The sequence below is a fragment of the Tupaia chinensis genome, unplaced genomic scaffold (assembly GCF_000334495.1).
Source record: "Tupaia chinensis unplaced genomic scaffold, TupChi_1.0 Scaffold000037_15, whole genome shotgun sequence".
Lineage (NCBI taxonomy): Eukaryota > Metazoa > Chordata > Mammalia > Scandentia > Tupaiidae > Tupaia > Tupaia belangeri.
Window position 1 is genome coordinate 233,725 of NW_006159473.1, and position 27,067 is coordinate 260,791.

The following is a 27,067-nucleotide window of genomic DNA, read 5'->3' on the forward strand; positions in this document are numbered from 1 at the left end:
GAGCGTCTACCGCGGAGGAGCGCTGCGCACAAGCAGAGGCACTGGCTCAGGGCAGGAGTTTAGAGTGCACGGCAGCATATGGGAACAGTGTGTGGGCACAGACGCTGGTGGGTGGTGTCTGAGTCCACTTGGGCTGTTATAGCACAAATGCCATAACCTGGGCAGCTTATAAGCAACTTCTCAGTTCTAGAGGCCATCAAGTCCAAGAGCAGGGCCAACATGGTCAGGTTCTGGTGCGGACAGCCTTCCTTCTTGGGTGTTCTATTCTCACTGTGATATCACATGGCAGAAAGGGCAAGCAGGGTCCCCTGTGTCTCTGTAAAAGGTTGCTAGCCCCATCCCTGAGGACCCTCACCCACGTGGCCTCATTACTTCCTTAGGTCCCCATCTCTTACAGCCCAACATGAATCGTGAGGGGCAAAATACTCAAGTTATTGCAAGTGGATAAAGGTGGTGGGGGCAGCTTCTGAACCTTCTGAGAGTGAAGATGGAGGGGAAGCTATTAGAGGCTTGAATGCAAGAGGAGAAAGTAGAGATTGTCTTCTTGGACAGAGTATACAGGGGGGTAGCTGAAAAGACGATGGCCAGCGGTGCAGAGGTCTAACAGGGTAAGACGAGTGCATCGAGGGACGAGGCAGAAAGGCGGGGTGTTGGTTTTGGGAGAGGGTGCATGAAGTTGGGATGATGGAGGAAAAGCAGTTATTGATAATTACAAGGTCCAAAGTGAGACCCTAGGAGTGGTCAGTTTAGGTACGATTAAGACGGTCACTGGAAGAGAGAAGGCTGAGAGGTGGAAGGCCACGGTGGTAGGAAGGTGACTAAGGGCTCCAGGTGGAGTAGATGACAGCAACAGGGAGAGGTAGTCGGAGGCCCAGTCTAAGGACTTTTTATATCGAAACTGAGAGGAAGCCAGTGGTGTGAAGTGAGTTACTTTTCGTGAAAGTCCATAGCATCTCTTTAAAAAAAACAAAAACTATTTTCTTACTTTTATGTACTATTATTATTGTTCTTTTAATTCACCAGTGAGAGTGGGGGAAAGCAAGCCACCAGGTCTGGGACTAGAACCATGATGGGCCATGTGGGAGACCAGCACCTTAACCACTCACCACGTGCTCTTAACATTATCTCTAGTACCCAGACAGCGGATTGCTCAGCCTGGCATGCAATTCCTGCACCCTCACGGTCTCTGTGTTTTCCCAGCCGTGGCCCACAAGTCCCTGTTGGGTGTTGCTCCCCTTACTGTCCTTGATACATTTCTAGTTCTTTTTAAGATTTATTTATTCATTCAATTTTACTTGTTTTTTGTTTGGTTTGGTTTTTGTTTTTCTTTTTTTTTTCTGACCAGTGAGGGAGAACAAGAAAGCAAGCCATCAGGTCCATGACTAGCTGCTCAGCCGTGTGGGAGCCCAGCACCCCAGCTACCATGCCCCCTGCCAGCCCCAGTACACTTCTGTTTCTAGAGTCTGCGTTCTCTTGGTCGAACATCCATGGTAGAGAGTCAGACTCAGTGTCATTATGTGAGAAGCATTAGAGAATAAAAATCAGTAAATGACAGCCTTCTGGGTAATAGTAATGAAATTTTTAACTTGAAAATTACTTGTGAAGAGACTTCACAGCCTCTATAGTCACATGCAAATTATATGCTAATGTAACTTTTGCTCAGCAAACTGTTTGATATGGTGAGTTGAGGCACTTGATACCGTGCCTGCCCTACCACCTTACACGTGTGGCTCTCTGTCATAGATGAATACCTGAGACACGTGTAAATAGAATTTGGGTGATGCAAACTGTATTTTCTCATTGATTTGCGTAATAATATCAAAAACGCTTCATCTCTATTTTAAATTAATGCTAATTGGGAGTGATACCAACTGTTTTTTCCTAAATGTATCAAATAGTTAGATCAATATGTAAATCCACCAGAAGTTTTTTGTCTTATTTTCTATTACTATTTTAGTCAGGGTCTCAGGCCAGCTAGTGACACAGAGGTTAAGGCACCTGGATCCTACATGGACAAGTGTGTGCATGTTCGAGTCCCTGACTTGGTGCCTTGAAAACATGCTGGGCCCCTGTGTGTGCGTGCCCAAAATTCCAGAAAGAGTGAGGGATGGAGGAGATGGTATTGTGGAGTGACCATCCGCCGTGGGAGGCGCTTTTTAATATCCCTTTCTTTTTCTATTTCTGTCTCTTTCTGTTGATTGCTTTCACCCTCTCGCATATTTCCAAAAATTAAAACCAGGGTCTCGCTGGGTTGTGATCCTCCTACTTGAGCTTCCTGAGTCACTTGGGTTACAGGCACATGCCACTGCGCCTGGTCTTTCTGTCAGACCAGGAATGGAACCCAGCTTACCATGTGGCCCCAGCCTTCATAACACAGTATCTTGACAGCTCACGCCACCATGTGTAGGCCAGAAGTTCTCGTTTTTAAAAACCTAGCAATAAGCCACTCAATGAATGATTTCAATTCTTGAGCCCTGTCATTTTGAAGTCAGGTGGACTATAGAGATTATCTAATACAGCCCTTGACTATAGACGAGAATATTTTCAGGAACAAAGCAGAAAACATAAAGAATTTGCCTTGGTGACACATTTAGCTATAGTTACTGACACGGAAATAAAGCCCAGGTCTCTGGCATGCTGTCCTCTGCAGCAGTGGTGCCTGGCTTACCGGGACTGCGTTTTCTGCATGTGCACCACATTGTACATTGGTGCCTGTAGGTGAAGGCCTCGCCAGTGTGACTAGATGGGAAGGGATTGAGTCCGGCTGAGGCTGGGGGCAGATTGGAGAGTGAGGACCCTGTTGGGACACCCTTCTCTCTCATGGAAGAGATAAACACTTTTAAAAATGGGCCAGTCCCATTGCCTAGTGATTAAGGGAACCAGATCACACATTGCTGATGGGGTTCAAATCTCGGCCCTGATGACTTGAAACACATGTCGAGTGCATGTGGGGTCCAAAACCGTGACAGGATGGAGAAGTGGAGGAGGGAGGATTCAAGCACAGTCACATTCACTTGGGGGGGGTTCTCCTCTTTCTGCCTCTCTGTTTCTCTCTGGTGAGTGCACACACCCCACTAGCAATTTAAAAAAAGGAAAAGAGCCCAAGAGCTTAGTATCTTTATACGAACCTTTCATTTATTAACTAGTTATTTTAATTTCATGTATGTATATATATAATTTTAACTTTGTAGTTTATCTTTTCATAAATAAAATCTTAACTCCTGATACGCAAGTTTGTTGTTGTTGTTGTCATATTTATTCTTTAATCACATTACAATTTTTGCATTTTTTTACTCATTGTATAAGAAACTACAAGATAGTTTTGTCTGTTATTCATCTTTTCTAGATCTACGACCTCTAGATTTATTATGATGAATTAGGATGAATTGGGGTCAGGCATATTCCTGGTCCACATTTCTAATCCACTTGGACTTTTCCTCACAGTAGATTTTCTTACTTTTCTTAATGAGGTTGAGTGATAAAACTTTTCACAGCAAATCAGTGACATTTGTTGATTGAAATTAAGTTCTTGGGCCCAGCGGTTGGCATGGTGGTTGGAGCACTGGACTCTTTATGACTGACCGCAGTTCAGGTCCTATACCTGGAAGGTTGTTTTCTCATTTCTCTCTCTCTCTCTGGACAAATTAACAGTTAATTAATTAATTAAATAATCCCTATTAAAGAAAGAAATTAAAGTTCTCTGATACAAATGTTCTTTGGGCCTCTAGGGGAAAGTCGAAGGAGAGAGGCTAGAGTACTGGTCGGCCTAAGTTTCATTTTCTGTATCAGTTTTTTAAAAACGTTAAGCTTGGTCATTAGGCTATAAATTTATATTTGTTTAACTTGGCCCCTTTTATCTATATTTGTATATAAATATAAAAATTAATATAAAGAAATAAATTTCTACAAAGAGCATGGTAATATAAGCAGGTACATGAATAATACAAATGGAATATTTTTTAACTAAGCTTTTTAACTAAAGAAAACTTTAAATTCTTGATTTTTTTTTTGAATTGCTGCAGGGTGCACGCACTCACCAGAGAGAGACAGAGAGAGAGAGAGAGAGAGAGAGAGAGAGAGAGGAAAACACCGTCTGCTGGGACATGGTCACACAGCAATCCCTTCTCCATTTCTCCTGCCTGGATTTGGGGCACAACCCACATGCACCTGGAATGTTTTTTAAGCTCCCAGGACTGAGATTTGAACCATGGTCAGTCATGTGGGATCTGGCTCCCTTAAGGCTGTGGGGCTGGCCCAAGCACTTACTATTTTAAAAGTAAAATTAAAGCTCTAGTAACTGTGCACTCTTCACACTGCTAAATTTTAAGGACAAACTGTAGATAGATCATTTGAATGATCATTTAAATAATCAAGATAGATCTATTCGATACAGAAGTTGTTGAAATTTTTACAAACCAGGCAAAATATTATACAGTATTCAAAATATGCTGCCTTTGAAACTTGTTTTAAATATTTTAATAATCTAATCTTTAATAGTTGGAAATATTTATAAAGTCAGGATTGGTTAGACACCATAGTGCACACCTGCAATCCCCAGCTAATTGGGAGACTGAGGCAGGAGGGTTATGTGTTCAAGGCCAGCCTGGACAACATTGCAAGACTCTATCTCTTGGGGCCAGCAGGTGGCATGGTGGTTGAGCACTGGACTCCCACATGGCCCACTATGGTTCCCAGACCTAGTGGCTTGAAAGTCATACTGGGAGTGTGTGCTTGCATGTCCAAAATCCCAGGAGGAGAACAGAGGAGAAAGGATTGCAGTATGGCCAGGGCCCCTGAAGATAAGTGATTTCTCATTTTCCCTCTCACTGTCTATATCTGTCTTTCTCAGTAAGCACACATGACCTATTGGGGGAAAAAAACTTAAAAAAAAGACCCCATCTGTTAAACATACACGCACACAAACAAAGTCAGGGTCATATTGTAATTGGTTTTCCTTGCCAACTCAAAATTAAAGGATTTCAATAACAAAACCAAAATTTCAGATGACAGTAGAAGGTATTTTCAGGTAATATGTGTTACTAACTATATAAATGTTACTGGCATGGAAGTTAACAGTTCTTAATGTTTTAATATTAATACCATATAAATGATTTATGTTTTAAATTATTTAATCACATAAGCCTAAAATTTATATGCCTGAATGTTTTAATTTTCCAAATTTATTTTGTTATCAAATAGTTTCCTTGTTCTAGAAATATACTTAGAGAAATTTATCATGATTTATGAAGTTCTGAACATGGTTGGCAATTTGATTGCTTTATATTAATATTAAACAAGAAAAGAGATTAAGATGTGTTGGCTTTATTTTTCATTTCGAATCTCACAAAGAACTCCCAGTATTTGGCACAGCACAGGAAACAACTGATAAAAAGACAACCTATGAAATAAGAGAAAATATTAATATTTGCAAAGCACGTACCTTATAAGGGGCTAACATCCAAAATGTATAAGTAACTCAAACAAGACAATAGCAAAAAATAAATAACTCAAATTTTTTAAAGAATTATTTACTTAATGTCATTATTATTATTTTTTTTAATTTGCTGTGGGGCATGTACAGTCACCAGAGTGAGACAGAGAGAGAAAAAAAAAAGTGAGAAAGCAAGCCGCCAGGTCCAGAACTCAAACTACAGTCAGAATCAGCCATATGGGAGTCCAGTGCCTTAACCACCTCACCACCTCTTGACCCCATAAACCAGTTTTAAAATGAGCAAAAAACCTTGGGACTAGCAGTTAGCGTAATGGCTATGTCGCTGGACTCCCACGTAGTTGACCACGGTTCGAGTCCCGGACCCAGTGGCTTAAACTCACGCCGGGCGCGTGTGTGTGTGTGCCCAAGATCCCAAGAGGAGAATGGAGAAGAAGGGATTGTGACGAGAAATCCCCTGGGGGGTGATTTCTCACTTTCCATCTCTCTGTCTCTGTCTGTCTGTCTGGCGAGCGCACGCACCCTGTAGCAAAAACCTCTTCAAAAAAAAGAAAGAGCAAAAAACCTGAACAAACATTTCTCAAAAGGTGGCATACAAATGGCTATATGAAAAAATGTTCAACATTTTATGTTACTCACCACTGAAGCACATATTAAAACCGCAATGAGGAATCACCTCACCCCTGTTAAAATAGCTATTTTCTTTTCTTATCTTTGCTTTTCTTTTTTGAATTGACAGAGGGTAATGTACTCACCAGAGATTGACAGAGCAAAGTATAAAGTATTGTCAGACTGTAGTTCTTTCTCCATCTTTTCAGGGTTTGGGATACATGCACAAACACCCAGGACATTTTCCAGGCTGCTGGAGCTGAGATTTGAACTGTGGTCAGCCATGTAGAATCTGTCTCCCTTAATCAATAGGTTATGAAGTTAGTCCTCACCATGGTGTTCAAAAAGACAAAAGATAAGTGTAGGCAAAGATGTGGAGAAAGGAGAACCTAGGCACTATCTATGGGAATGTAAAATATAATAGTGCAGCCATTGTGAAAAAGTATAGGTCCTCAAAATATTAAAAACTAAAACTACCATATCCAGCAATCAAAAACAGATCTGCCATACCCAACAATACCTCTTCTGAGTGTATATCCGTCTGTTGAAGAGATAGCTGTACTTCCAAGTTCTTTGTAACATTATTCACAATAGCCATGGTGTGAAAACTGTTCTATGTCATCAAGAACGAATGGACAAAGAAATCTAGACATACACACTCAGTGGAACACTATCTAGCCATAAGGCGGGAAATCCTGTCACTCATGATAGAAAGGACGAAACTGATGGACATTATGCCAAGTGAAATAAAGCAGGCACAGACACACACTGCACGATTCCACATCACATGAAGTAACAATGGTCTTGGGTAGACTGGCGAATTGGGTTGTGTTTGGTATTTTCTTGATCCACGCTCTACAGTGGTATTCATCGAATAGTTGGCAGAATTCATTTCATAATCTGGGGCCATAGAGCAAAATTTACTCCTTCCCCATGCAAAGCTTAATTGACCCAGGTTAGAACTGAATCTTCTGCATTCACGCAGTGGTATCGTGTTCTGAAACTTGAGCTAGCAGGGCCAGATGCGTGTTAAGATATAAAACAGTCACAAATGTGTGTACATGCCCTCAACCCCCACAGGATGGAAAAGTGGAGAAGAGATTGTGACATGACCATGACCCACTGCGGGAAGAGGTGTTTCATTCTCTCCCGCTCTGGCAAGCACATGTGTCCTCTGACTATTAAAAATAAATCGAAATTTGGGGGTGGACAGTGGCACAGTAGTGAAACGTAATGCTTAGATGTGAGAGTCCCGCATGGGAATGTTCCTGGTTCAGTCCTGAAGACCTCCCTGAGTACTCTGGGTGTGCCCATGCCCACAGTCCAGGGTGGCTAAAACTGAGGGTGGGTGTCGAAGTCAAGACCTCATTGCAGGTGTGCACTTTCTCACTTTCGCCATCTCTCTTATTCAGAGGAAAAATAAATAAGCTTTGAAAAAAGATATAGTCATAAAACTGCCTTTACAGAATATTGTTTATGGGACCAGCAGTTAGCGTAATGACTATGTCGCTGGACTCCCATGTAGTCGACTGTGGTTCGCGTCCCAGACCTAGTGGCTTAAACTCACACTGGCCACATGTGCATACGTGCCCAAGATCCTGAGAGGAGAATGGAGAAGGGATTATAGTGTGGCCATGCCTTCTAGGGGTGATTTCTCGCCTTCTATCTCTCTGTCTCTCTCTGTCTTTCTGGCAAGTGCACGCGCCCTATAGCAAAAACCTCTCCCAAAAAAAAGAAAAGGAACCCCCACAGGATGGAAAAGTGGAGAAGAGATTGTGACATGACCATGACCCACTGCGGGAAGAGGTGTTTCATTCTCTCCCGCTCTGGCAAGCACATGTGTCCTCTGACTATTAAAAATAAATCGAAATTTGGGGGTGGACAGTGGCACAGTAGTGAAACGTAATGCTTAGATGTGAGAGTCCCGCATGGGAATGTTCCTGGTTCAGTCCTGAAGACCTCCCTGAGTACTCTGGGTGTGCCCATGCCCACAGTCCAGGGTGGCTAAAACTGAGGGTGGGTGTCGAAGTCAAGACCTCATTGCAGGTGTGCACTTTCTCACTTTCGCCATCTCTCTTATTCAGAGGAAAAATAAATAAGCTTTGAAAAAAGATATAGTCATAAAACTGCCTTTACAGAATATTGTTTATGGGACCAGCAGTTAGCGTAATGACTATGTCGCTGGACTCCCATGTAGTCGACTGTGGTTCGCGTCCCAGACCTAGTGGCTTAAACTCACACTGGCCACATGTGCATACGTGCCCAAGATCCTGAGAGGAGAATGGAGAAGGGATTATAGTGTGGCCATGCCTTCTAGGGGTGATTTCTCGCCTTCTATCTCTCTGTCTCTCTCTGTCTTTCTGGCAAGTGCACGCGCCCTATAGCAAAAACCTCTCCCAAAAAAAAGAAAAGGAAAAACCTCTCCAAAAAAAGAAAAAAAGGAATATTGTTTATAAACCTATTTCTGCACTCATGAACACTTGGAAAAATGTTTCCATACAATACACTGTATTTTCACAGTAATTAGCTTCTCCATGCAAGATGGAGAAGGAGCTCTGAGAGAGGACACCCGGAGTACAGACTGCTCGCAGTCTGCAGCCATGTTCTATCTGTGCAGAGCAGCATTCGTTCCTGTTGGCTCTCCTTTCTGTCAGGCCCCCGTCTGGGGTCAGTAGTGGCTGGCTGTTCAAGGGCACGTGCAGAGGTACACCATTCTGCTAAACCACCTGCTGCTGGTTTTTGCACGCCATCGGTCCGCCAGGTCTCCTAACTTCCTGTTCTCTATTCTTGCATGCATGCTTCCAATTACATTCTTTCTCTAGGGCGTTTCTTCTGCCTGTGTGATTGCTTTACTTAGGGTCACAGTTACGTAAATACTTCTCGCATGTCTAAGGTCACCCACTGCTTTTACAGCATTAGCCACTTCCAGGCCTGTGGGATAGCCGTGCTCTAAACCTCCTTGTGACGGTTCATGCTCAGCCATAGCTCACAGGCTGTTCATTCTGAGAACCTCCACTGCAGTTCACGGAAACAGATTCTCTTCAGTTTTACTAAATTTCCTTTGAGGGATTTCATTCGGGAAATGTGTTGAAATGGTAACGTTAATGTTAGTTCTCATGAGGGAAGTAGTTTAGGTTATCTTTCCAAATCATACATTTATTTTATTGTCCTTTAACGAACAAAGTGGGCAAATAGTCGTGCAGATTATTCTCACTTTTCTTCACGTGTCCTGCCAAGATCAAGTTTTCAGATTACTGTATTTTAGCAGTTGTTGTAAGAAAATTCAAGCTTTGATGGGAAATGAGCTCAGGTGATCTGGACATTGATTCAGGTGTACTTGGCGTAGCAGTTCATTAACTGTGTGTTCATTATGTGTGATTACTCCTGAAAAGCTAGAGTGGCTTCATCTTTTCGGTTGCTTCATTAAATCATTCATTTTCTTGGAGGTAATTAAGTCATCTCAGTCTCCACAGATTTTTACCTTCACGTGATGTCAAGAACACTGAGCAGGTTAATGCCAGGCATTGTAGCTTACTCGCTCTCTGTATTGACTTTATATTTTATGATTATTTCATATTATTTTGACACATTTCATTTCATACTTAAATGATCTTACAAATGTATGTACCTTTTGATTACTTAGGGTTTTAGCGTGCGTCTGTCCTTCCTGTGTAAAAGCCCACTGATGTCTTTGAACTCCTTACCAGCAGCTCTCTGACACCCGGCTACGCGGCGCTGCTTCAGTTTATCCGGAACATCATTTATGAGGAAGGGTTCGATGGATCCAACCCCCAGGTATTGAGTACCTTCAAAGCCTTTAAAATCATGTATACAATGTTGTCTGCAAATTCTCAGGGGGAGACCCAGAGGTCTTAGAGTGAAAACAGTGAACGAGCTGTTTTCAAGCACAGGAGGCGTAAGGCAGCGTGGCATGGGCGCATCGTCCTGTCCACGTGGAGGTCGGGCGTTAGCAGCTCTCAGAGGGTGCCTGTAAGGTGTGCACGTGCACTCCCAGCCTTGATCTTCCAGTGTGGATTGGCAGCGCCCGAGATTAATAAGTAGCCGCATTTTAAAATCTGCAAGACTTGTACTTTTCTATCTAAATGTCTTGTGTTTCTCTTACCCAGGCCTTAATTCCAAATCACTAATTTAGGAGGAAGAATTATCTTAAGATTTTATTTATTATTATGATGCTTTTAGTTGTTGCATTGATAAAAGATACATTTTTATTTGCCATCTCAAAATATTTTGTAACTTAACTACTCTCTGTAGCTCTCATTTTAAAAACAGTCTTCCAGTTTCCACAAATAAAGATATTCCCATTAGTTTAACTTGAACAAAATAAGGAAAATTTCCTTTCTAGGTATCATACCTTTCAAAATTCATGAGTGATTTTGTTTTATTTTTTTTTTTGCTACATTTGTATTATTTTAACAGCATTTCTAGAGCACCATTATTTTTGTTGAAGAAGATCAAAGAAACCAAAAATCTTATTTTTGGCATCATGAGCTATATTTGTTCTTAATTCATAGATTTTAAAATAGTTTTGTAAATCTACTGCTCTACTTAATACTTTCTCCATAGCAAAATAAATCATTTGAATTTTGTTTTGATTGCCAGTTTAATAGTAGGTTAAAAATACTTATGTGCATGTGGTAAGGCATAGACATTATTTATAGAAGGCCTTCCACGCACGGCACCGTTTTTACAGTGGTCTTTGGTATTTAGTACAGTTTTATTTTGCTCGTTCTTGCTCCACGTTTGGTCCTAAGCGAAGATTTATGGGACCTCGTCTTCCCTTTGGTGCCAGTGCCCATCTGGGAGGTAAATTGGCCCCTGACAGACACCTTCCCCGCTCGCTGTGGTAACTATGGAAACAGGCATGTCACAACAGTTCCCGTGGTACACTGTGCGGCGCCGCTGCGCTTGCAGGGTGATGATGACACATCTGAGAGCAGGACATTTTGTAGAATGCAGAAAAGCAAAGGCCGTGCCGCACGCACAGGCACATCCTGGGAACCCTAATGAGCGGGCGACTGTGGCTGGAAGGAAAGGGGTCTCCTCGGCCGGTTAGTTAGGTATGAAAACAGAACCATGTTCAAGAAAAACGTTGTTCGTTTGTTTGGTTTTTAATGAAAACTGATAGACAGCAAACGGGAGCTGGTCTGGCTCTCTGGACAGAGGCTCTGTAACTGGCTGTCATGGAGATTAAGCAGAATTGAGGCTCACAGTTGTATGGTAAATGACAAGATCGCTGGAAATATTGCCTTAGCAAGTTTAAGAGTACCAGTAAGGAATCATAAAAATACACTTCTCATTGTATTGGAACTAAAATACAGTGAGTAAAGTTCCTGATTGTAAAGGGCAGCTCGGACTGCACATTAAACCACCTACTCTGAACATCTGTCATGAAACCACACAAGACACGTCTGCTGGGCACTATGTCAAAACGTATTTTTCCTGAAACAAAATAACGTTCTGACACTGAAATAAATCCTACTTTTTAAAAGGAAATTTTCTTCTTACTTTATCATTACATTTTAAAATAAACTGAGCTAGTTGGAGAGAATATAGACTCCAAGGACCAGAATGGTTTCAGGGCATTGCGCGTTACCTGGTCATTCACCTTGGCAGGTAATCAAGTAGTGGAGCTCATCTATAAAGGTATTTGGAGTGGAGACATTTATAAATCGCTGTTACGAGTTCATTTGGCTTTACGTCTTAAGTTTCAGCTGTCTAAGAAGCACACAGTGAAAAATGAGCTTTGGGCATCATTTTTACTTATAATCCCAGATTAATTATTGTGGATGTCCTAAGAATGCATGTATCTGTTAGTCGTCTGCCAGCACGTGTCCATTTTCTGGATCTCAGCAGGCTACCCAGAAGTCCCCACTGCTGCGTCATGCATAGAGTTTGTGGCCCAGACCACATGGGAGTGTTGTCACTGAGCCTGTTTTTGTAATTACGTCGTATTTTTTAATATATTAATACACGTGTACCCCACGTTGAAGTCTTCTGCTCAGTTACGTTCTGATGCGCTGTGTGCCTACCTCGCTGAAGTAGCTCCACACTCTTCGGTTCGTCGGCTTTATTTTTACCTTCTGTGTGTGTATCAGTGTGTCTGTCAGCCACAGACTCGGATCGGGCCCTGACTCCATGCTGATAGCATTTTTGCTGGGAACGTTTAACAGGTACTTTCTGATATAGCTGCAGTAGGCAGCGGTGGCCATGGGTTAAGAAATCGCGGTGGGTTTCTGAAACGTCGACCAAGCAAGCAATAGGAAGCTGTTCTTTTCTTCTTTTCATTCTAATATTTTATTTATTTTTTTCTTTCCTAAGTTTCTCTCTCTTTTTCTCTAAATAGCTCTTCCTGTTGGGAATGAAAGCTAATTATCATGAGACTACATGTTTTGGAATGGTAAAATGAGCTTTCAATTTTTGCCATTTTACTGAAATTCTGAAGTTCTAAGTAACAAAAACAGGCAAACAAAAGGAATAACCTATCATCTTCCAAAGATGCCCCAACCAGTTCTCCAGAAAGGCCTTTATACACAGAACGCTGCCCCGGCGCAGCTTGCACCTCCTTCCACTGCAGCCATGTGGAAACAAAAGGCCGTTTTACGGACCTTTGAGGATCATAGCGCAGGTGATTGTCCCTCACCATCCTAACGCAATCAAAGAAGAAAACGTCACCCGCTGCCTGATAGTGTCACCACACTTCAGATCTGGGAGTGAAGAAGGTTTTTTTTTTTTTCTAATGTGCTTTAATTCCTTTTTTTATAATCTCATTCTGACAGTCTTACCCAGACCATTGTGTCCCCTCCTACAGCCGAAGAAGTGGATGGAATTAGAGAGTAATGTCCTGTCCTTGTAATTTTACAGAGCACAAGACTAAGGCCTCAGACAAGTTTGCCCCAGGTCATACCCTACCTGGTTACACGTGATGACTGTGTCTCTGCTTTGGCGTCTTACTAGCTACTGGTCCCTTAGGTTTCCTCTCACTACCATTTGAATGTTCATTTTCTCTACTTTTTAAAAAATCTGCTTGAAAATGGAATACACAACTCAGTTTTTCCCTGTAACATCAGGGAAATAGATGTATCGTGTTGGGCGATAATTGTTTGGCTAAGAAAGTCTGTGAGTAGTATTTGATAGAAGTGGTACATTTCAGGGTCCAGTCCCATCAAAACTCGCATCTCAGGTAGTACAAATCCCAAATTATGACTTTCAAAGAAAATATCTTATTTTTCCTATTAGAATAATAATAATAATGATTTTCTGAGTATTTGCATGAGCCAGGTTTTGTTAAAGCTTTTTTTTTTTTTCCGAACTGCTAAGAAAAACACAAAATATTTGTTTAGCTAGAGCAACTCAAACAGCAGAATTTTATTATAAACATATCTGCTGGTAAATACTTATTCACAATCAGTCAAGCATTTCTTCAATGGTTTTTACATATTCTCTTCTAAAGTAGCATCCAACATTATTGTTAGGACCTTAATGTCAGTGGACTCAAGTTCTAAATGTTCAGCTGTTAAATTTTATGAAAAGTTGAAGTTCAACTATTACTGTAGAAACAAGTTCAAGAAAAAAAACTAGGGGTAAGTGTAAAATGTAAAACCAAAACATTATGCATCTTTAAACTTCTTTCAAATAAAATTATGAGGCAGTATACAGGATACAAATAAATGACAAATATTAAACAGTTTATAGCTTCTTGAAAGGCTTATAGTTTTCTACTATTGAGGAACATTCCACTTTAGAGTTTCTCTGTTGTTACCTGTGATATGTATTAGTACATAAAATTTTTACCACATCTGTTGACATTATGTCCCTGATCTTAGAAATAAAATTCAAAGCTTGTGTCTTATTAATTAACAATGATGTGTTTACCTCTCCCACTCTTCTTCAGAAAAAGCAGAAAAACATTTTAAGACTAGGAATTCAGAATCTTGGCTCGCCTCTCTGGGGAGATGACATTTGCTGTACAGAAGACTGTGACAACAGTCACGGCCTTACCAAATTCCTCTATGTCCTCCGTGGGCTCCTGCGAACCTCTCTTTCAGTCTGTGTCATCACCATGCCAACGCATCTGATCCAGGTGAGAACTTTCCAAAACTACCTCCCATACACCTGTGGTGAAGTGGTACAGCCGTGTGCTTAGTCTCTGCTTCTGTGATGGCTACTGATGGCGGCCATCTTTCCAAGTGTGTGCTTTGTTGTTGTTGTTGTTGTTGTTGTCGTCGTCATTGTTGGGTTCATTTGTTTTTGCCATTTGCACATCTTCTTTTGTCCATTTTTTATTAGATAATTTCTTCATTATCGATTGCTTAAATTCCTTGTATATTTTAGTTGCAACTTTGCTGTAATTTTCTTCTCTCTGGGGACAGACAGACAGGGAAAGTGAGAAATCACCTCTCAGGGGGATGGCCGTGCCCCAGTCCCTTGTCTTGAATTCTCTTCTTGGGATTTGGGATATGCATGCACATGTGCTTGATGTAATTTTCAAACTGCTGAGTCCAGACTCGAACTGTGGTTAGCCCACCATGCCACTAACTTGTCCCACTTTTCTGTTTTCTTAACAGTGTCTACTGAAAAACTTAAGTTGGTTTGATAGTTTGTTTTAATTTGCCATAGGGCATATGCACTCACCAGAGAGAGGGAGAGAAATCATCTCCCCGAGGGATGGCCATGCCACAGTCCCTTCTCTTCCATTCTTCTCTCAGGATTTTGGGCACACACACCCACACTTCTGGTGTATTTATCAAGCCCTGGGTCTGAGATCTGAACCACGCTGGTGACCACCTGGGATTCAGCCACCTTAACCACCATACCACTGACTGACATGAAGAGCCAAAGTTTTTCATTTATTTATTTATTCTTTTAATGTCAGAGGACCACCTGTACATTAATGTGAAAGAGAGAGAAAGCACCTCCCAGCAGGGCCTGGTTGTGCTTCTGTCTTTATCGCCAATTCTGCATCCTGCTAAGATCTTGAGTATGCACATGTGGCTTATTTTTCAAGGAGGCAAAGCCACGACTCAAACCCTTGTCAGCTACGTGACATCTGGCTTCCTTTGTGCCATGCCCAACTGCTGTATCACGGGGCTGGGTTAAGTTTTGAATCTTGATAAAGTTTAATTCATCAATTTTTTTAATAGTTGTGGTTTCTCTCCCTCAACTCTCCAATTTTTCCAGTCATTGCATTCTGCAAGTCTTTTTTCTGTTTTCTTCTAAATGTTTTATAGTTTTTTATTAATAAATCAGTATTTTTGCATGTGAATTATTTACACAATTAAGTTCATGTTCTCAAACCATGTTCTCAAACAGCTTTTGGTTCTTTACCTAACATTCTCATTATGTGGTAATCTATTTTACATAAACTAGTTCTCTTTTAGTTGGTAGTACTATATACTAAAGTACGTATCGTGTGCCTCAGACCTGTGACTTCATGTGATCTTATGTAAGCAATGTACTGTAGTCTTTATGACAACAGAGCCAGATACTTATACTTTTATTTATGACTTCATGATAATATATTAAATATGGTTTTTAAAATGCTATATGCTTATTAATTGGTAATTAAATGAATATAGAGTCTTACTTGAAAATCTGTTTCTAATACCTCATTGTTAAAACTACTGGAATTTGCTTTTATTATAAATCCATGTGACTTGAGTATCTTTATTCTAACATACCCAGACTTTACCTACAAATCACAAATTATTAAAATGATATTTAGTTACATTAATTATATACACATACATCGAATACATCTAACTGTGACTGCAAAGTTTGGCATGAATAAGAAGTGGATTTTGACTTCTCTAGCTATAGAATTTATTTGTAATAGTCATAAGAGCATCAGACCATGGTGTGGTGATCAGAGCAGCTGCTTCCACATGGCCAGCTGCACAGTTCAAGTCCTGGACCTGGTGGCTTACAAAACACTCCAGATAATGGAACCAACATTTGGTGTAGTGGCTATGTCGCTGGACTCCCACATAGTTGACCGCGGTTCGCGTCCCGGACCCAGTGGCTTAAAACTCATGCCGGGCGCATGTGCGGGCGTGCCCAAGATCCCGAGAGGAGAATGGAGGAGAAGGGATTGCGGTGTGACCATCCCCCCTGGGGGGTGATTTCTCGCTTTCTGTCTCTATGTCTCTCTCTGTCTGTCTGGTGAGTGCACGCGCCCTATAGCGAAAAAAAAGAAAAAAAAGGCCCTCTCCAAAAAAAAAAAAACAAAAAAAAACCACTCCAGGCAAATGTATGTGCATGACCCAAGTCCCAAAAGGAGGAGAAGGGACTGCAACGTGACCTTCTCTCGTGGGGGTGCTTTCCCTCCCTCTGGTGAGCACTTGTGTCCTACAGTGATTGTAAAGATAAATAAATAAATGATCAGCTTTTCTTTAAGTTTTTTTTGACACGCGTGAACCTAAATTATTACAGTAAGCTTAAGATTATATATTACAGGGAAATCTCTAATCATCTTAGACATTTACACATATTTGTATTGTTTTCATTGTTAATGATGCTAAGTTTCTGTAAAGTTAATACTTTAATAATAGTTTAGTTGAACCTAGGAGCTTCTTGATTTTCATGATAGATAAACCCAAAAGAGGCTGATCAAGTACTGGCTGAAATGCCACTCCCCGTGTTGCCACTGCAGCTGCGCTCGCCCACAGCTGTTCTGGCACACACTACCTGCCCAGCGTCTTAGGCACGTTGTTTTGGGCCTTTGGCATGAGTCTGTGAGATAGGTACTTCTTGCCTGTTCGCAGAAAGCCACTCAGTTAGTAACAGCTAGGTCAGTGACTCCAAACGCCACCATCTTCACCATTAGGATTTAGCTTCTCTGATCATCACAACAGTTCTCTGAGATGCCATGATTTAAAATACAAACATGATAGTAATGCAAAACGGTTTCCCAGTGTCACATATCTATTACACATTTAAAGCTGACATTCAAACTCATACTCGTTCAGTTCAAAAATTTAGATTATTTTCCACCCATCACATAATATCCTTTTATGTCTTGAATTATTAACTACATTCAATGACACTAACATTCCATGATGAGAAAAGTTTTCAACTAACATTGCTATTATTCATATTTAAGGAGAAATTTATCATTGTAAAATCTTTGGCAAATTAGTGCATGTCAAAGATGAAGCTTAAAGTTCCATTTCCAGACAAGGGAAAATAGAACAAAAATATGAAAGTATGTTTCCTTTTGCAAAGCAAAGTAAAACAATTATGGGAGCCAGCTGATGGTATGGTGGTTAGATCACTGGATTCCCACATGGCTGAACATGGTTCAAGTCCCAGCCCCAACAGCTGGAAACATGCTAGGCAAGTGTGAGCTCATGCCCGAAACTCTGAGAGGAGAGTGGAGGTTAAGGGATTGCAGCGTGGTCTGGGCGGGGGGTTTCTCATTTTCTCTCTCTCTGGTAAGCGCATGTGCCCTGTGGCAAAAGCCTAAAAAGAAAAACAATTATGAAAATAATATACTGCATGTGTAATTTTTAAAATTTTTTCCAAAGTAACCTATGCAAAAAGAAGAAAGAAAAACACTTTTAAGAAGCCATTTTGTTAATTCCCGTTCCTACTTAGAGAAGAGACTCCAAGCCCATTGTGGATGTGTGCAGCCCTGATTCCGCTAGCGTTTGTTAAGAGAACAGCTGGTAGGACTAGCAGAAGGTGTTAGGTACATCACTGGGCTTCTGATGGCTGACTGCGGCTCAAGTCCAGGACCCAGAGGCTTGAAACAGAGCAGGCAGCAGGCGCGTGTGCATATGTGCCCGAAATCCCAAGAGATGAATGGAGGAGAAGGGATTGTGGTGTGGCCATTCCCCCAGGGGTTGATTTCTCACTTTCTCTCTCTCGATCTCTCCAGCAAGTGCATGGGCCCTATAGCAAAAATATGTCTGTTAAAAAAAAGAACAGCTGGGATAAACCTCAAGTCAGTCCATGGGAACCACTGATGAAGTGATGATTGAATGATGGGGTGAACTCTGGCTCATTGTTGAGCATGAGACAGTATTTTAATTTTGATATTTTACAGATATATTTAATCCTTTGCATAACTTAGAAGAGATATACTTTACATTTGTGGAGTTATTTTTTAAAATATTTATTTTAAGAATTATTTTATTTTAACTTTATTTCTTTTAATTTGACCAGAAAGGGACAGAATGAGAGAGAGAGAGAGAGAGAGAGAGAGAGAGAAGGAGGGAGAGAAAGAGAAAGTGAGAAAGCAAGCCACCAGGTCCAGGACTTGAACCATGATTGGCCATGTGGGAGTCCAGCGCCTTAACCACTATGCCACCTTCTGGCCTCAAATTTGTGTTTTTTAACATACCAGCAAATAAAGAGACTACTTTGAATAGCAAAGAATAGGGCCAGACTTTAGTGATGAGTATGAAATTATACAGTGTGACTGAGGGTTAACACACGTGCCTTAAAACAGAGAACATCTCTTTTTTAAAAACCACATGGCCTTCTATAGTTTTCTCATTTTCCATATTCTTCTCTAAATGCTTTTGCAAAGCTACCATTTAGTCTTTTCCCTCATCATAAAAAGAACTATAAAAAAAAAGTTATTTTCTTTGTTCTTTAAACATGATGTCTGACCATAAATTCTTATATCAAAATATTTCGGAGAAAATGTAAAACGTAACAGTTTGCCCAAAGCAGTTATGACATAATAAAGGATTGCGCCCTGACATCATACTCTCTTAGGGGCAGAGAATAAGAAGTGAAACAGCGTGCTCGGAAGTTGACGGACAGGCCCTGTTGCCCAGCACTTGAGGGATGCTGGATCTCACGTGGCCAACCCTGATTCCCCCTGCCCTGCTGGCTTGAGGGACATAGGGAGCGTGTGTGGTGCCAGAAATCCCCATGGGTTGGAGACATGGAGCAGTGCTTGTGGCATAGCCATACCTTATTGGGAATTCTCTCTCCCACACACATGAAAGAGCCCTCTGGCAACTTAAAAAGGAAAAGAAGTATAACTAGATACATGGACACAGAGCTGGAGAACTGTGCATTTATTGAGTAAAATCCTACGTAGTTGGGGCCAGAGGGTGCCCAGTGGTAACACACAAAGCTCTGTGAGCCTGATCCACAGGCCAAGGTTCTGGATTCTGTTTGGAGACTCCCTGAAGATGCTGGTTGTGCACCTGCCCATGATTCCGGGCTGGCTGAAGTTGGGAGCAGTCACAGTGTCAAGACCTTATGGGAAGTGCTGTCCTCAGTGACTCTCTCTCTACTCTGTCTCTCTTGCTCATGGAAAAAGAAACTTAAAAAAAAAAAAAAAAAAAAAAAAAAAAAAAAAAAAAAAAAAAAAAAAAAAAAAAAAACTGCACATACTGATTACCATGGGCCAGTTTTATGACACCTAAACTCTTCAAATAAGGAATTGAATCCTCATAATAGCCCTCTATGGTTGATACAGTTGTCATCTTTTCCCAAGATCACCTAGTTGGTGAATTTAAACCTAAGCAGTCTCCCTCAGTTTCTTTACTCTTCACTACAGGACTTGGCTGCCTGTTGGATAGAAGTCCTGAAGTAGGGTCAAAGTGAAGGGACAGACGGTCTACAGAGTCGCACTCGCTGACAGAAAGAGCCGCGTTTGCAGATGCTCTCTGATACGCACACTGGGCTAGTTAGATGGTCTGATTTGTAAAACTGGGATGAAAAATACCCAGTTTAGAGAATGAGCAATGACGTGTCTGACACAGTGCAGGCACATAGTAGGTGTTCACTGTTCGGCAGTTGTGTCATCGTCACGATTTTTACAGGCCTCCCAAGCTGAGATTTGAGCAGAGATCAAGGTCCAAGAAAATAAGGTGCACAAGTCTATCAAAGCAAAGGGAATGTCCCGCTTTCTCCCTCTTTTTATGAAAGACACTAAGGGAGTCTTCTCAAAGGCTGGGCCTGAGACAGAGCAGGAGGTATCGTAAAGGCAGGTGCCGTGCAGATCTTAGGGGTGTTGCCATGTTCTAACAAGACTGTTAGCACCACGCGGCAACTTCTTGTCCCTCCGACCAGTGCCGCCTCTGGAGACCTTAAGGCGGGGTTTAAATGGCGATGCAGTGACTAAGGGAAACTCAGCTTATTTATTCGTCCAGCGGGTACTGCTGGCCCTGTTCCGGACACCACAGGGGTACAGCAGTGAACAGCACACCAGGGGGCCTGGCCCCGGGAGCTTTTCAGCTCTGTGAAAGATAGGGTGCAACCTGTGGGATCTGGACGCTTGAGCTTGTTAGGTGGCAGTAAAGTGGTTTCTGGCAGGAAGTTTCAGAAAGGCAGTTTGATATCCCCGTTACTGTGGAATGCGGTTAAACATCCGTAGGTGACTCAAGTGTGCACCTCTATGCGTGTTACATGTGGCAGCACTGAGTGCGGAGTCTGTAATAGACCCGGTCTCCTTGCTCGGTAAGCCAGCTAGTGCTCTCACGTCCATTGTTAGCATCTCTTCAGACGTGTACAGTAATGATTGCTTACCCTGTATTGTACTTTTGGCATGTTTCCCATGTTTAATTTTATTGTAGAGAAGGAATACATAGTTAAGGAAATTGCAAAGAGGGGAAAAGTTACAATAGGGAAAATTATGACATAGATTCAAAACTGATTTTAACTTATAACAAGACTTTTGTATGTAGAGTCAACAAGAATTTGTATTTGCATTTGAAATATTTGCTATTCATGGTTTTGAACTTGAATTTTTAAATGTCCTTTGGATTAAAGGTTATCCCCATAACAGCACAGATTAAAATAACAAATTTACTTTGAAACAAATGCACAAAAATGAAGTCTAAATATGGGGTAAGAAGACAATAAAACTACTCAGCAAACATATCGTGAATGCCTTAATGTATCTGCACAGTCTCCCACAAGTCTCCCTGCAAAGTAGCGCTGTTACATTGTTTCTTGCTAAAATATAGGTTCCATATCTGCCTGAAGACATTGTACCCAAAATGTGTGTGAAAATGGCTAAATTAAGCAGACTTTGGAGTGTCATTAGATGGAGCAGCACTGGGACAGCCTCCCTGCATCCCAGCATCACTCGGTTCCCACATCCCTGCTGTGCAGTTGTTCCACTCGCCAAGAAGCCTGTAAAGAGCCCCCGAGAGCATGTGTACAGCCCTCCACGTTCATACTTAATTGGTGAGGATGGCGAGATGAGAGGACAGCCGAACATGTGGGCTCTCAGACGCAGGCAGCAGGCGGACCTTTCGTTCTACCGGCAACAGCTGCTCACATTCCCACAACTCCACTGCTCAAAACTCGGCTAGGGAGTGAAGGTTGTCGTGGATGGGGGAAAGAAAAAGGATGGAAAGTTATAGCTGAAAAAATAACTAAAACTATCTTTAAACCCATCTTACATATCATTATAATCATAAGAATGTTATGTTGAGCTTTTAAAATTTGAAGTATATATTTCTACCTGTCAGGTTGTTATATTTCAACTAAAGTGAACATTTTGCTGCTGTTTTCCCCATTTGCTATTAGAAATAGAATGCTTTTATAGCCTTTGAAACTTTGTGATGAGTTTTTTGGCAAAAAAAAAAAAACTTTAAAGCCATTATAATTGGATTACGGTTGAGTTCGATATCTAACAAGGTATAAAACTAATTTTTTTTTAAATCTATGAATGGGAACTGACTTATTACCAGTGAAATTTGTCATCCACCTCAAAATTCTGCATGTATTTTGTGCCTTTTAAATTAATTTTAATTTTTTTCCTAGTGACAGTTGTATGCTCAAAAAATGGTAACAAATAACATCTATTCTTTGGAGATATAAAAACCTAATTTTATTACTTAGGATTTTATTAGTAAGGCAAAAAGAAAATAAATTTCCCCACTTCATGCATTTTTAATGCAATCTGTGACAGATTCTTGATTTGTACTTTTTATTGATTAAAAGTCCTTTTCCCTGAAACTACCAGGAAATAAATATTGAAGAACTTAAAATTATAATTAAAATAAGGAAGGCTATTTTTCTGTTCCCACAGCTTTACTTCTGGAAAGAAAATTCACTTTATATTACTGCTTATCTTTATTTAAGCCATAATCCACACTTTTAAGGAATGTTTTAAATGTAAACAACAACCCAGTAAATAACTTCTTAACTTAATACTGGAGAATAAAAACTTCTTTGATGTTATTGATGATAAAATACGAATTAATGTTTTTTCATGCTAGACTCATTCTAAGTATTTGCCAGTATTTAATATATTTACTTAGAGAACCTCAGTTGGTGAACTATCTAAACTTTATTCAGAAGAGTTCAGATTTGAAGCCATCCCATGGCATACAATAGCTTCATTCAGTTTTTGATTAGATAACCACTGTTTTTCCCTTATCGAAGAAAACTATGACCAGTATTAGTTTATACCAAGAGAAATTAATTTTTTGATGAAAACCAATCAGAAAGGGCCTTATATATGTCTCCTGAATATTGACTGAAGTTTTATTTACTATGCAGTTTTCATATTAATCTACGCTATAAATATATTCAAATTTTGAATCCACCGAAGTGAGTGGTCTAATACATTTCTGTGGAGAGAAATTCAGAACAAACCGTTCACATCCATAAACTTCTGTACTCATGCTAAGTGTTTAGCAGGTGAACGCTAAGTCAGGCAGTGGGCTGTACCATGACCAACCTCTAGTATGGGGTTATACGACATGGACTCCAGCGGCCTTATAAATTCCCCTCAGTGTGAAACCTTTTATTCTCAAAATAAGGACTAAGAATAATTACATAGTAAAGGAACACAGACTTTTGAGTGTACGGCTACAACATCTTGGGAGATTTTCCGAGGTAGTTGCTATGAGCGTCATCCTAGGAGAGCATAATGTCACTCATACACTCACTCTATTTTTGAATTGTTTTTTTAAAGAACTTTTTAAAAAGACTATTTAAGGATAAAATTGCAGATTTAATCTCTTGACCATAGCCATCAATTCTGAAGGCCTGAAGCCAGACATTCGGGGTGCCACTTTCTCATGAACTCATTCCTTAATCAAGATATTCTCAACTGAGAATCTGCCTTTAATTTTTCTAGATCTTCTTAACTACCCTGGAATTGACTGTAAGAAATTCACATATTTACAGTTTTAAAGAGGGAAATTTTAAAAAGAACAAAATCGTATTAAACGCATTTTAATGTACTACCATGTTTATCAAATTATAGTAAATTCATGTAAATCTAGTGAGTTGTAAACAGATCTGTTTTTCTGTAAGAGTAGAATTGTGTTCCAGCCCTTCTACCATGGGTTTGGGATTTATAAATTCTCATAGCTCTAGATTCTTTTCTTGTTTCAGACTGCACATACTGGTATCTGATTAATTTTTTAAATCAACTCGTAGCCTGTATGCATCATACATATATATTTAATTTACTTTCTTGGTTAAAGATGATTGAAACTTTTATGCAAACTCCAAGTTATCGCTAAGTTTCTATATAGCATTAACAGCAGTATCTGTAACATTTTGTCTTAGTGTAAATATACCTTTTAAATAAGACCAGGATGTATTTTAAATTGTCAGTAAGATTTATTTGCATCTTTAAAAGAAAAAAAAAAAAACAGGACTTAGAAAGCATTTATTACACTTAATCTAACCAAAGCATATTCAGTAAATCAGAAAAATAATAATGTAGCTTAAAATCGTTTTTGCTTTCTCTAAGACAGCTCTGTGACGTTAGAGCTGATTCGTGAGTCCTACTGTAGGTCTTGGAGGGGTAGTGGTTATTGACTCAAGACTGTCTAGAGCCAAACTTTTCACATGGGAAACGATAAAATAGTGAAGTGCCTCATCCCGTGTGGAGACAGCGTCCTCTGTTTGGGCAGATGGGCTCTGGCTGCTGCACGCAGAGCTGCGTGGTGCCCAGTGTCCGGGCGTGGACACAGCCGCCTGGGAGCAGAGCGGAGCCCTGCGTGTGCAGACTCCTTGAACATGGGGGAGGGGCTTTTATGTTTACAGTTTTTAATAGATAGGCTCTCTTCTCCATCACATTTCACATACAGAAAAGAAGTACAACTTCATTTAATTTGGCACTTATCTTACCAATAAGACTACTGAGCCTTTTATTTTTGGTGCCAAAAGCTATTTGAAAAATGCCCGTGAGAAAATGTGAGTTTGGTATTACTCCTATTTATATCTTCGAATGTGTATCTTCTCTTAAAAAAAGATTTCTATCTGCAGAAAAGGATGGTACTTATTTTCCTCCATGTGGAAACAAAACATGCTTGTAACTAGTTATAATTTAGAACTGTTTAAGTACCAGGTCAGATATTATGCCCTGATGTTATGTTTTTAGCCTTTGCTATTAATTACATTATTATGACTATATAAAGAGTTCTTGCTTCTTTAATGATGTTTTCACACCCTATGTAGTTAATCTTTAATGTTGGGGAGGACAAGGGGAGAGATTAAATTAGCCTTGTAACCTCTTTCTCTTCCAGGCTGATGATGGAAAATAAAAGCTCTTAGCCACAAATGTAACACTTAGAATTAATATTTAATTAGACTAGCAAATTGTACACTGTGGCTGAAAGCTTCCAAAGAGTTGTTAGTGCCACAATTGACCTACAGGTTTAATAATAACTCACTTCTAGAAGCAAGTGCCAGTTCAGCATAGTAGAGCCACTGTAAGAAAGTCCTGAGAGATTAAAATCAGCAAACCAAATGGCAGGCAAGGGTTCCTGGGATGGAGCCTTCTGGAAAGCTGGGAGCTGGAATGGCTTTTAAGCCAGGATTCAGATGAGAACAGTGGGTGAAAAAGCTGATCCCTCCTGTTCTGGGAGCTTCTGGTTGTAGGCCAAAATCTTAGAACAGATTTTTACTAAATGTTTTTGCTGCAGCTATTAACTTACATTGAAAATCAAATATTGAATGATTTTTCTGTAAAATTTAGCAAATTTTTGTATCAACATTGGTTCTTAATTCCTTACATATTAGTACATAATATCTGTAAACTCAGATCATTAGATTATCAGATAGGTTTGGCGCTGTACATCTCTGCTGTTTTGCTGTGACATGCTGTTTCCTTGTTCCCTGTATAGTTGATTTATATGGTTCATTTCTATATCATTCCACTACGGGGCATTGTGCAGAGCCCGAGGACGAGGTCGCGAAGTCTGCAGCCCCAGAGTTTTGTGTCTTTCAGAAGGTATCATATATACTTATATATGTGGACAGACATAATTTAAAGGGATTCTTAATTTTTAAAGGCCTTACGTTATAAAAAATGCTATATTTGCTTATGTTTTTAATGCAATTAAATTGCAAGATAAATCATTGGACCTCCTGGTGAAATGTTGGATCCTTTCAGCCCCACGCATTCATCTGGTGAAAATAGAACGCCGTGAGTTTGAAAATACGCAAACATGGAACCATAGACTGAAAGGGGAACACCTTACATAATTTATTGGTTTTTATCTTAAATAATTAAAGGGAAGCTAGTCATTAGTTACAAATTCAAGCGGGCGAAGACCTGGCCAGCAGAGGGAGTAGTCCTGTCTTCCATCAGGTTCCCATCACTTTCCCACCTGCCTCAGCCTTTTTCCCAGCCAGTCTCCCATCTGGACCTGGCTCTGTCAGCCTGTTCCTGATGACAGGCTATAATTTTATACTCAATATGGGATTATTCTAAGCTGATTTTAAACTTTAGTATCTTTAACCTGCCACTGCATCGCAGACATCAGCTGGATGCTCTGTTTGATATTTGGATATTAGCAATTGTTTTTCCGGGCAGGGCGTGAGCTTTTGGACATCTGTCAATTGCATTTTAAGGGCTTCAGATACAAAGTAATAAGAAAAAATTTACAATTTAGGAAGTTATTCAAAACATGTTGAAGCACATAACAGAAACACTTATCTATGGATAGTTTCCACAAAATTAAATTAGATGATGTCTAATTAGGAAAAAGCCTGAAGTTAATTTGGAGTATTTTACCATGACTCTGTTCAGCCTGTCATTATAGTACTTTGGTCACCTCATCTCTGAGACTATTTAGAATGTGTCATTTTTTAAAATGTTTTACAGAACAGCCTACTGGAAAAGAAGCCAAGCGGGTGTAAGTAAGTGTCCTGCCCAGTACCGCACCTGAGGCCAGTGTGAATGTAAACACTGCTCCTGAGGACGAAATGACGTGCTCAGAAAAAAAAAATAAGCCTCAGTTATAAAGAACCAGCGTTTTCATACCAAAATTTAGGATACTAAGTGTTCAGAGAGGGGAAAATCACACGCACACACACACACACACGCAACATGAGGCTGCTGCTTATTCTGAGTAAGAGCTGACAGTAAGAGCTGACAGCTTAGCAGGTTTTCCACTGCGGAGGTACGCGCTTGCCAGCAGCTCCTTCATAGATGTTTGAAGCTTTAGGGCAAAAATAGGTTTGTTTTATGATCTTGCCCTCAATGAATATCAAGAGAATGTGGTTTGTTCAGAATTTTTTAAATTTATTTTTTTATTTAAAAAAATAATTATTTAACTTTATTCATTTTTTTTATTTGACTATAGAGGGACAAAATGAGAGAGAGAGGGAAATTGAGAAAGCAAGCCACCAGATCTGGGTCTCAAACCATGGTTAGCCATGTGGGAGTCCAGCACCCTTAACCACCACTCCACCCCCCGGCCCCCAGAATTTTTAATTTCTAAAAGTTTCTCTACATGGTGAAATTAACTGTGACTTTGAATAAAGTTCGGTGACAAGGGTGGAAAGATTCAGTCTAATACCTTCATTAATTTGTTACAGGGATGAATTAGTATCATTTTATCTGGTGAAATTATATTATCTCTTCAATTCAAAATAACTAGCAGCAGAATTATTTCCCCACTATCAAATATTTTTTAATGAAATAAAAATCTAAACCACTGAAGTAAGTGACAACACTAGGGAATAAGGGGCTTGTTTATAAAAAGTTGTAAACTTAGTCTAAATAATTTTATTATTTCACCATCTTAATATCTATACAATAGAAAGCTT

General features: G+C 40.2%; 1 protein-coding gene across 1 annotated transcript in view; it reads left to right on the forward strand.

Annotated features, from left to right (window-relative positions):
• The window catches only part of ELP4 (elongator acetyltransferase complex subunit 4), a gene marked incomplete at its 5' end in the record, with an annotated part of 223,761 nt that overhangs the window by 62,851 nt on the left and 133,843 nt on the right, over positions 1 to 27,067 (forward strand). Inside the window, 2 exon segments of the mRNA XM_027771731.1 lie at positions 9,769 to 9,853; positions 13,971 to 14,159. Of these exon segments, the coding sequence (XP_027627532.1) occupies positions 9,769 to 9,853; positions 13,971 to 14,159 (274 nt within the window).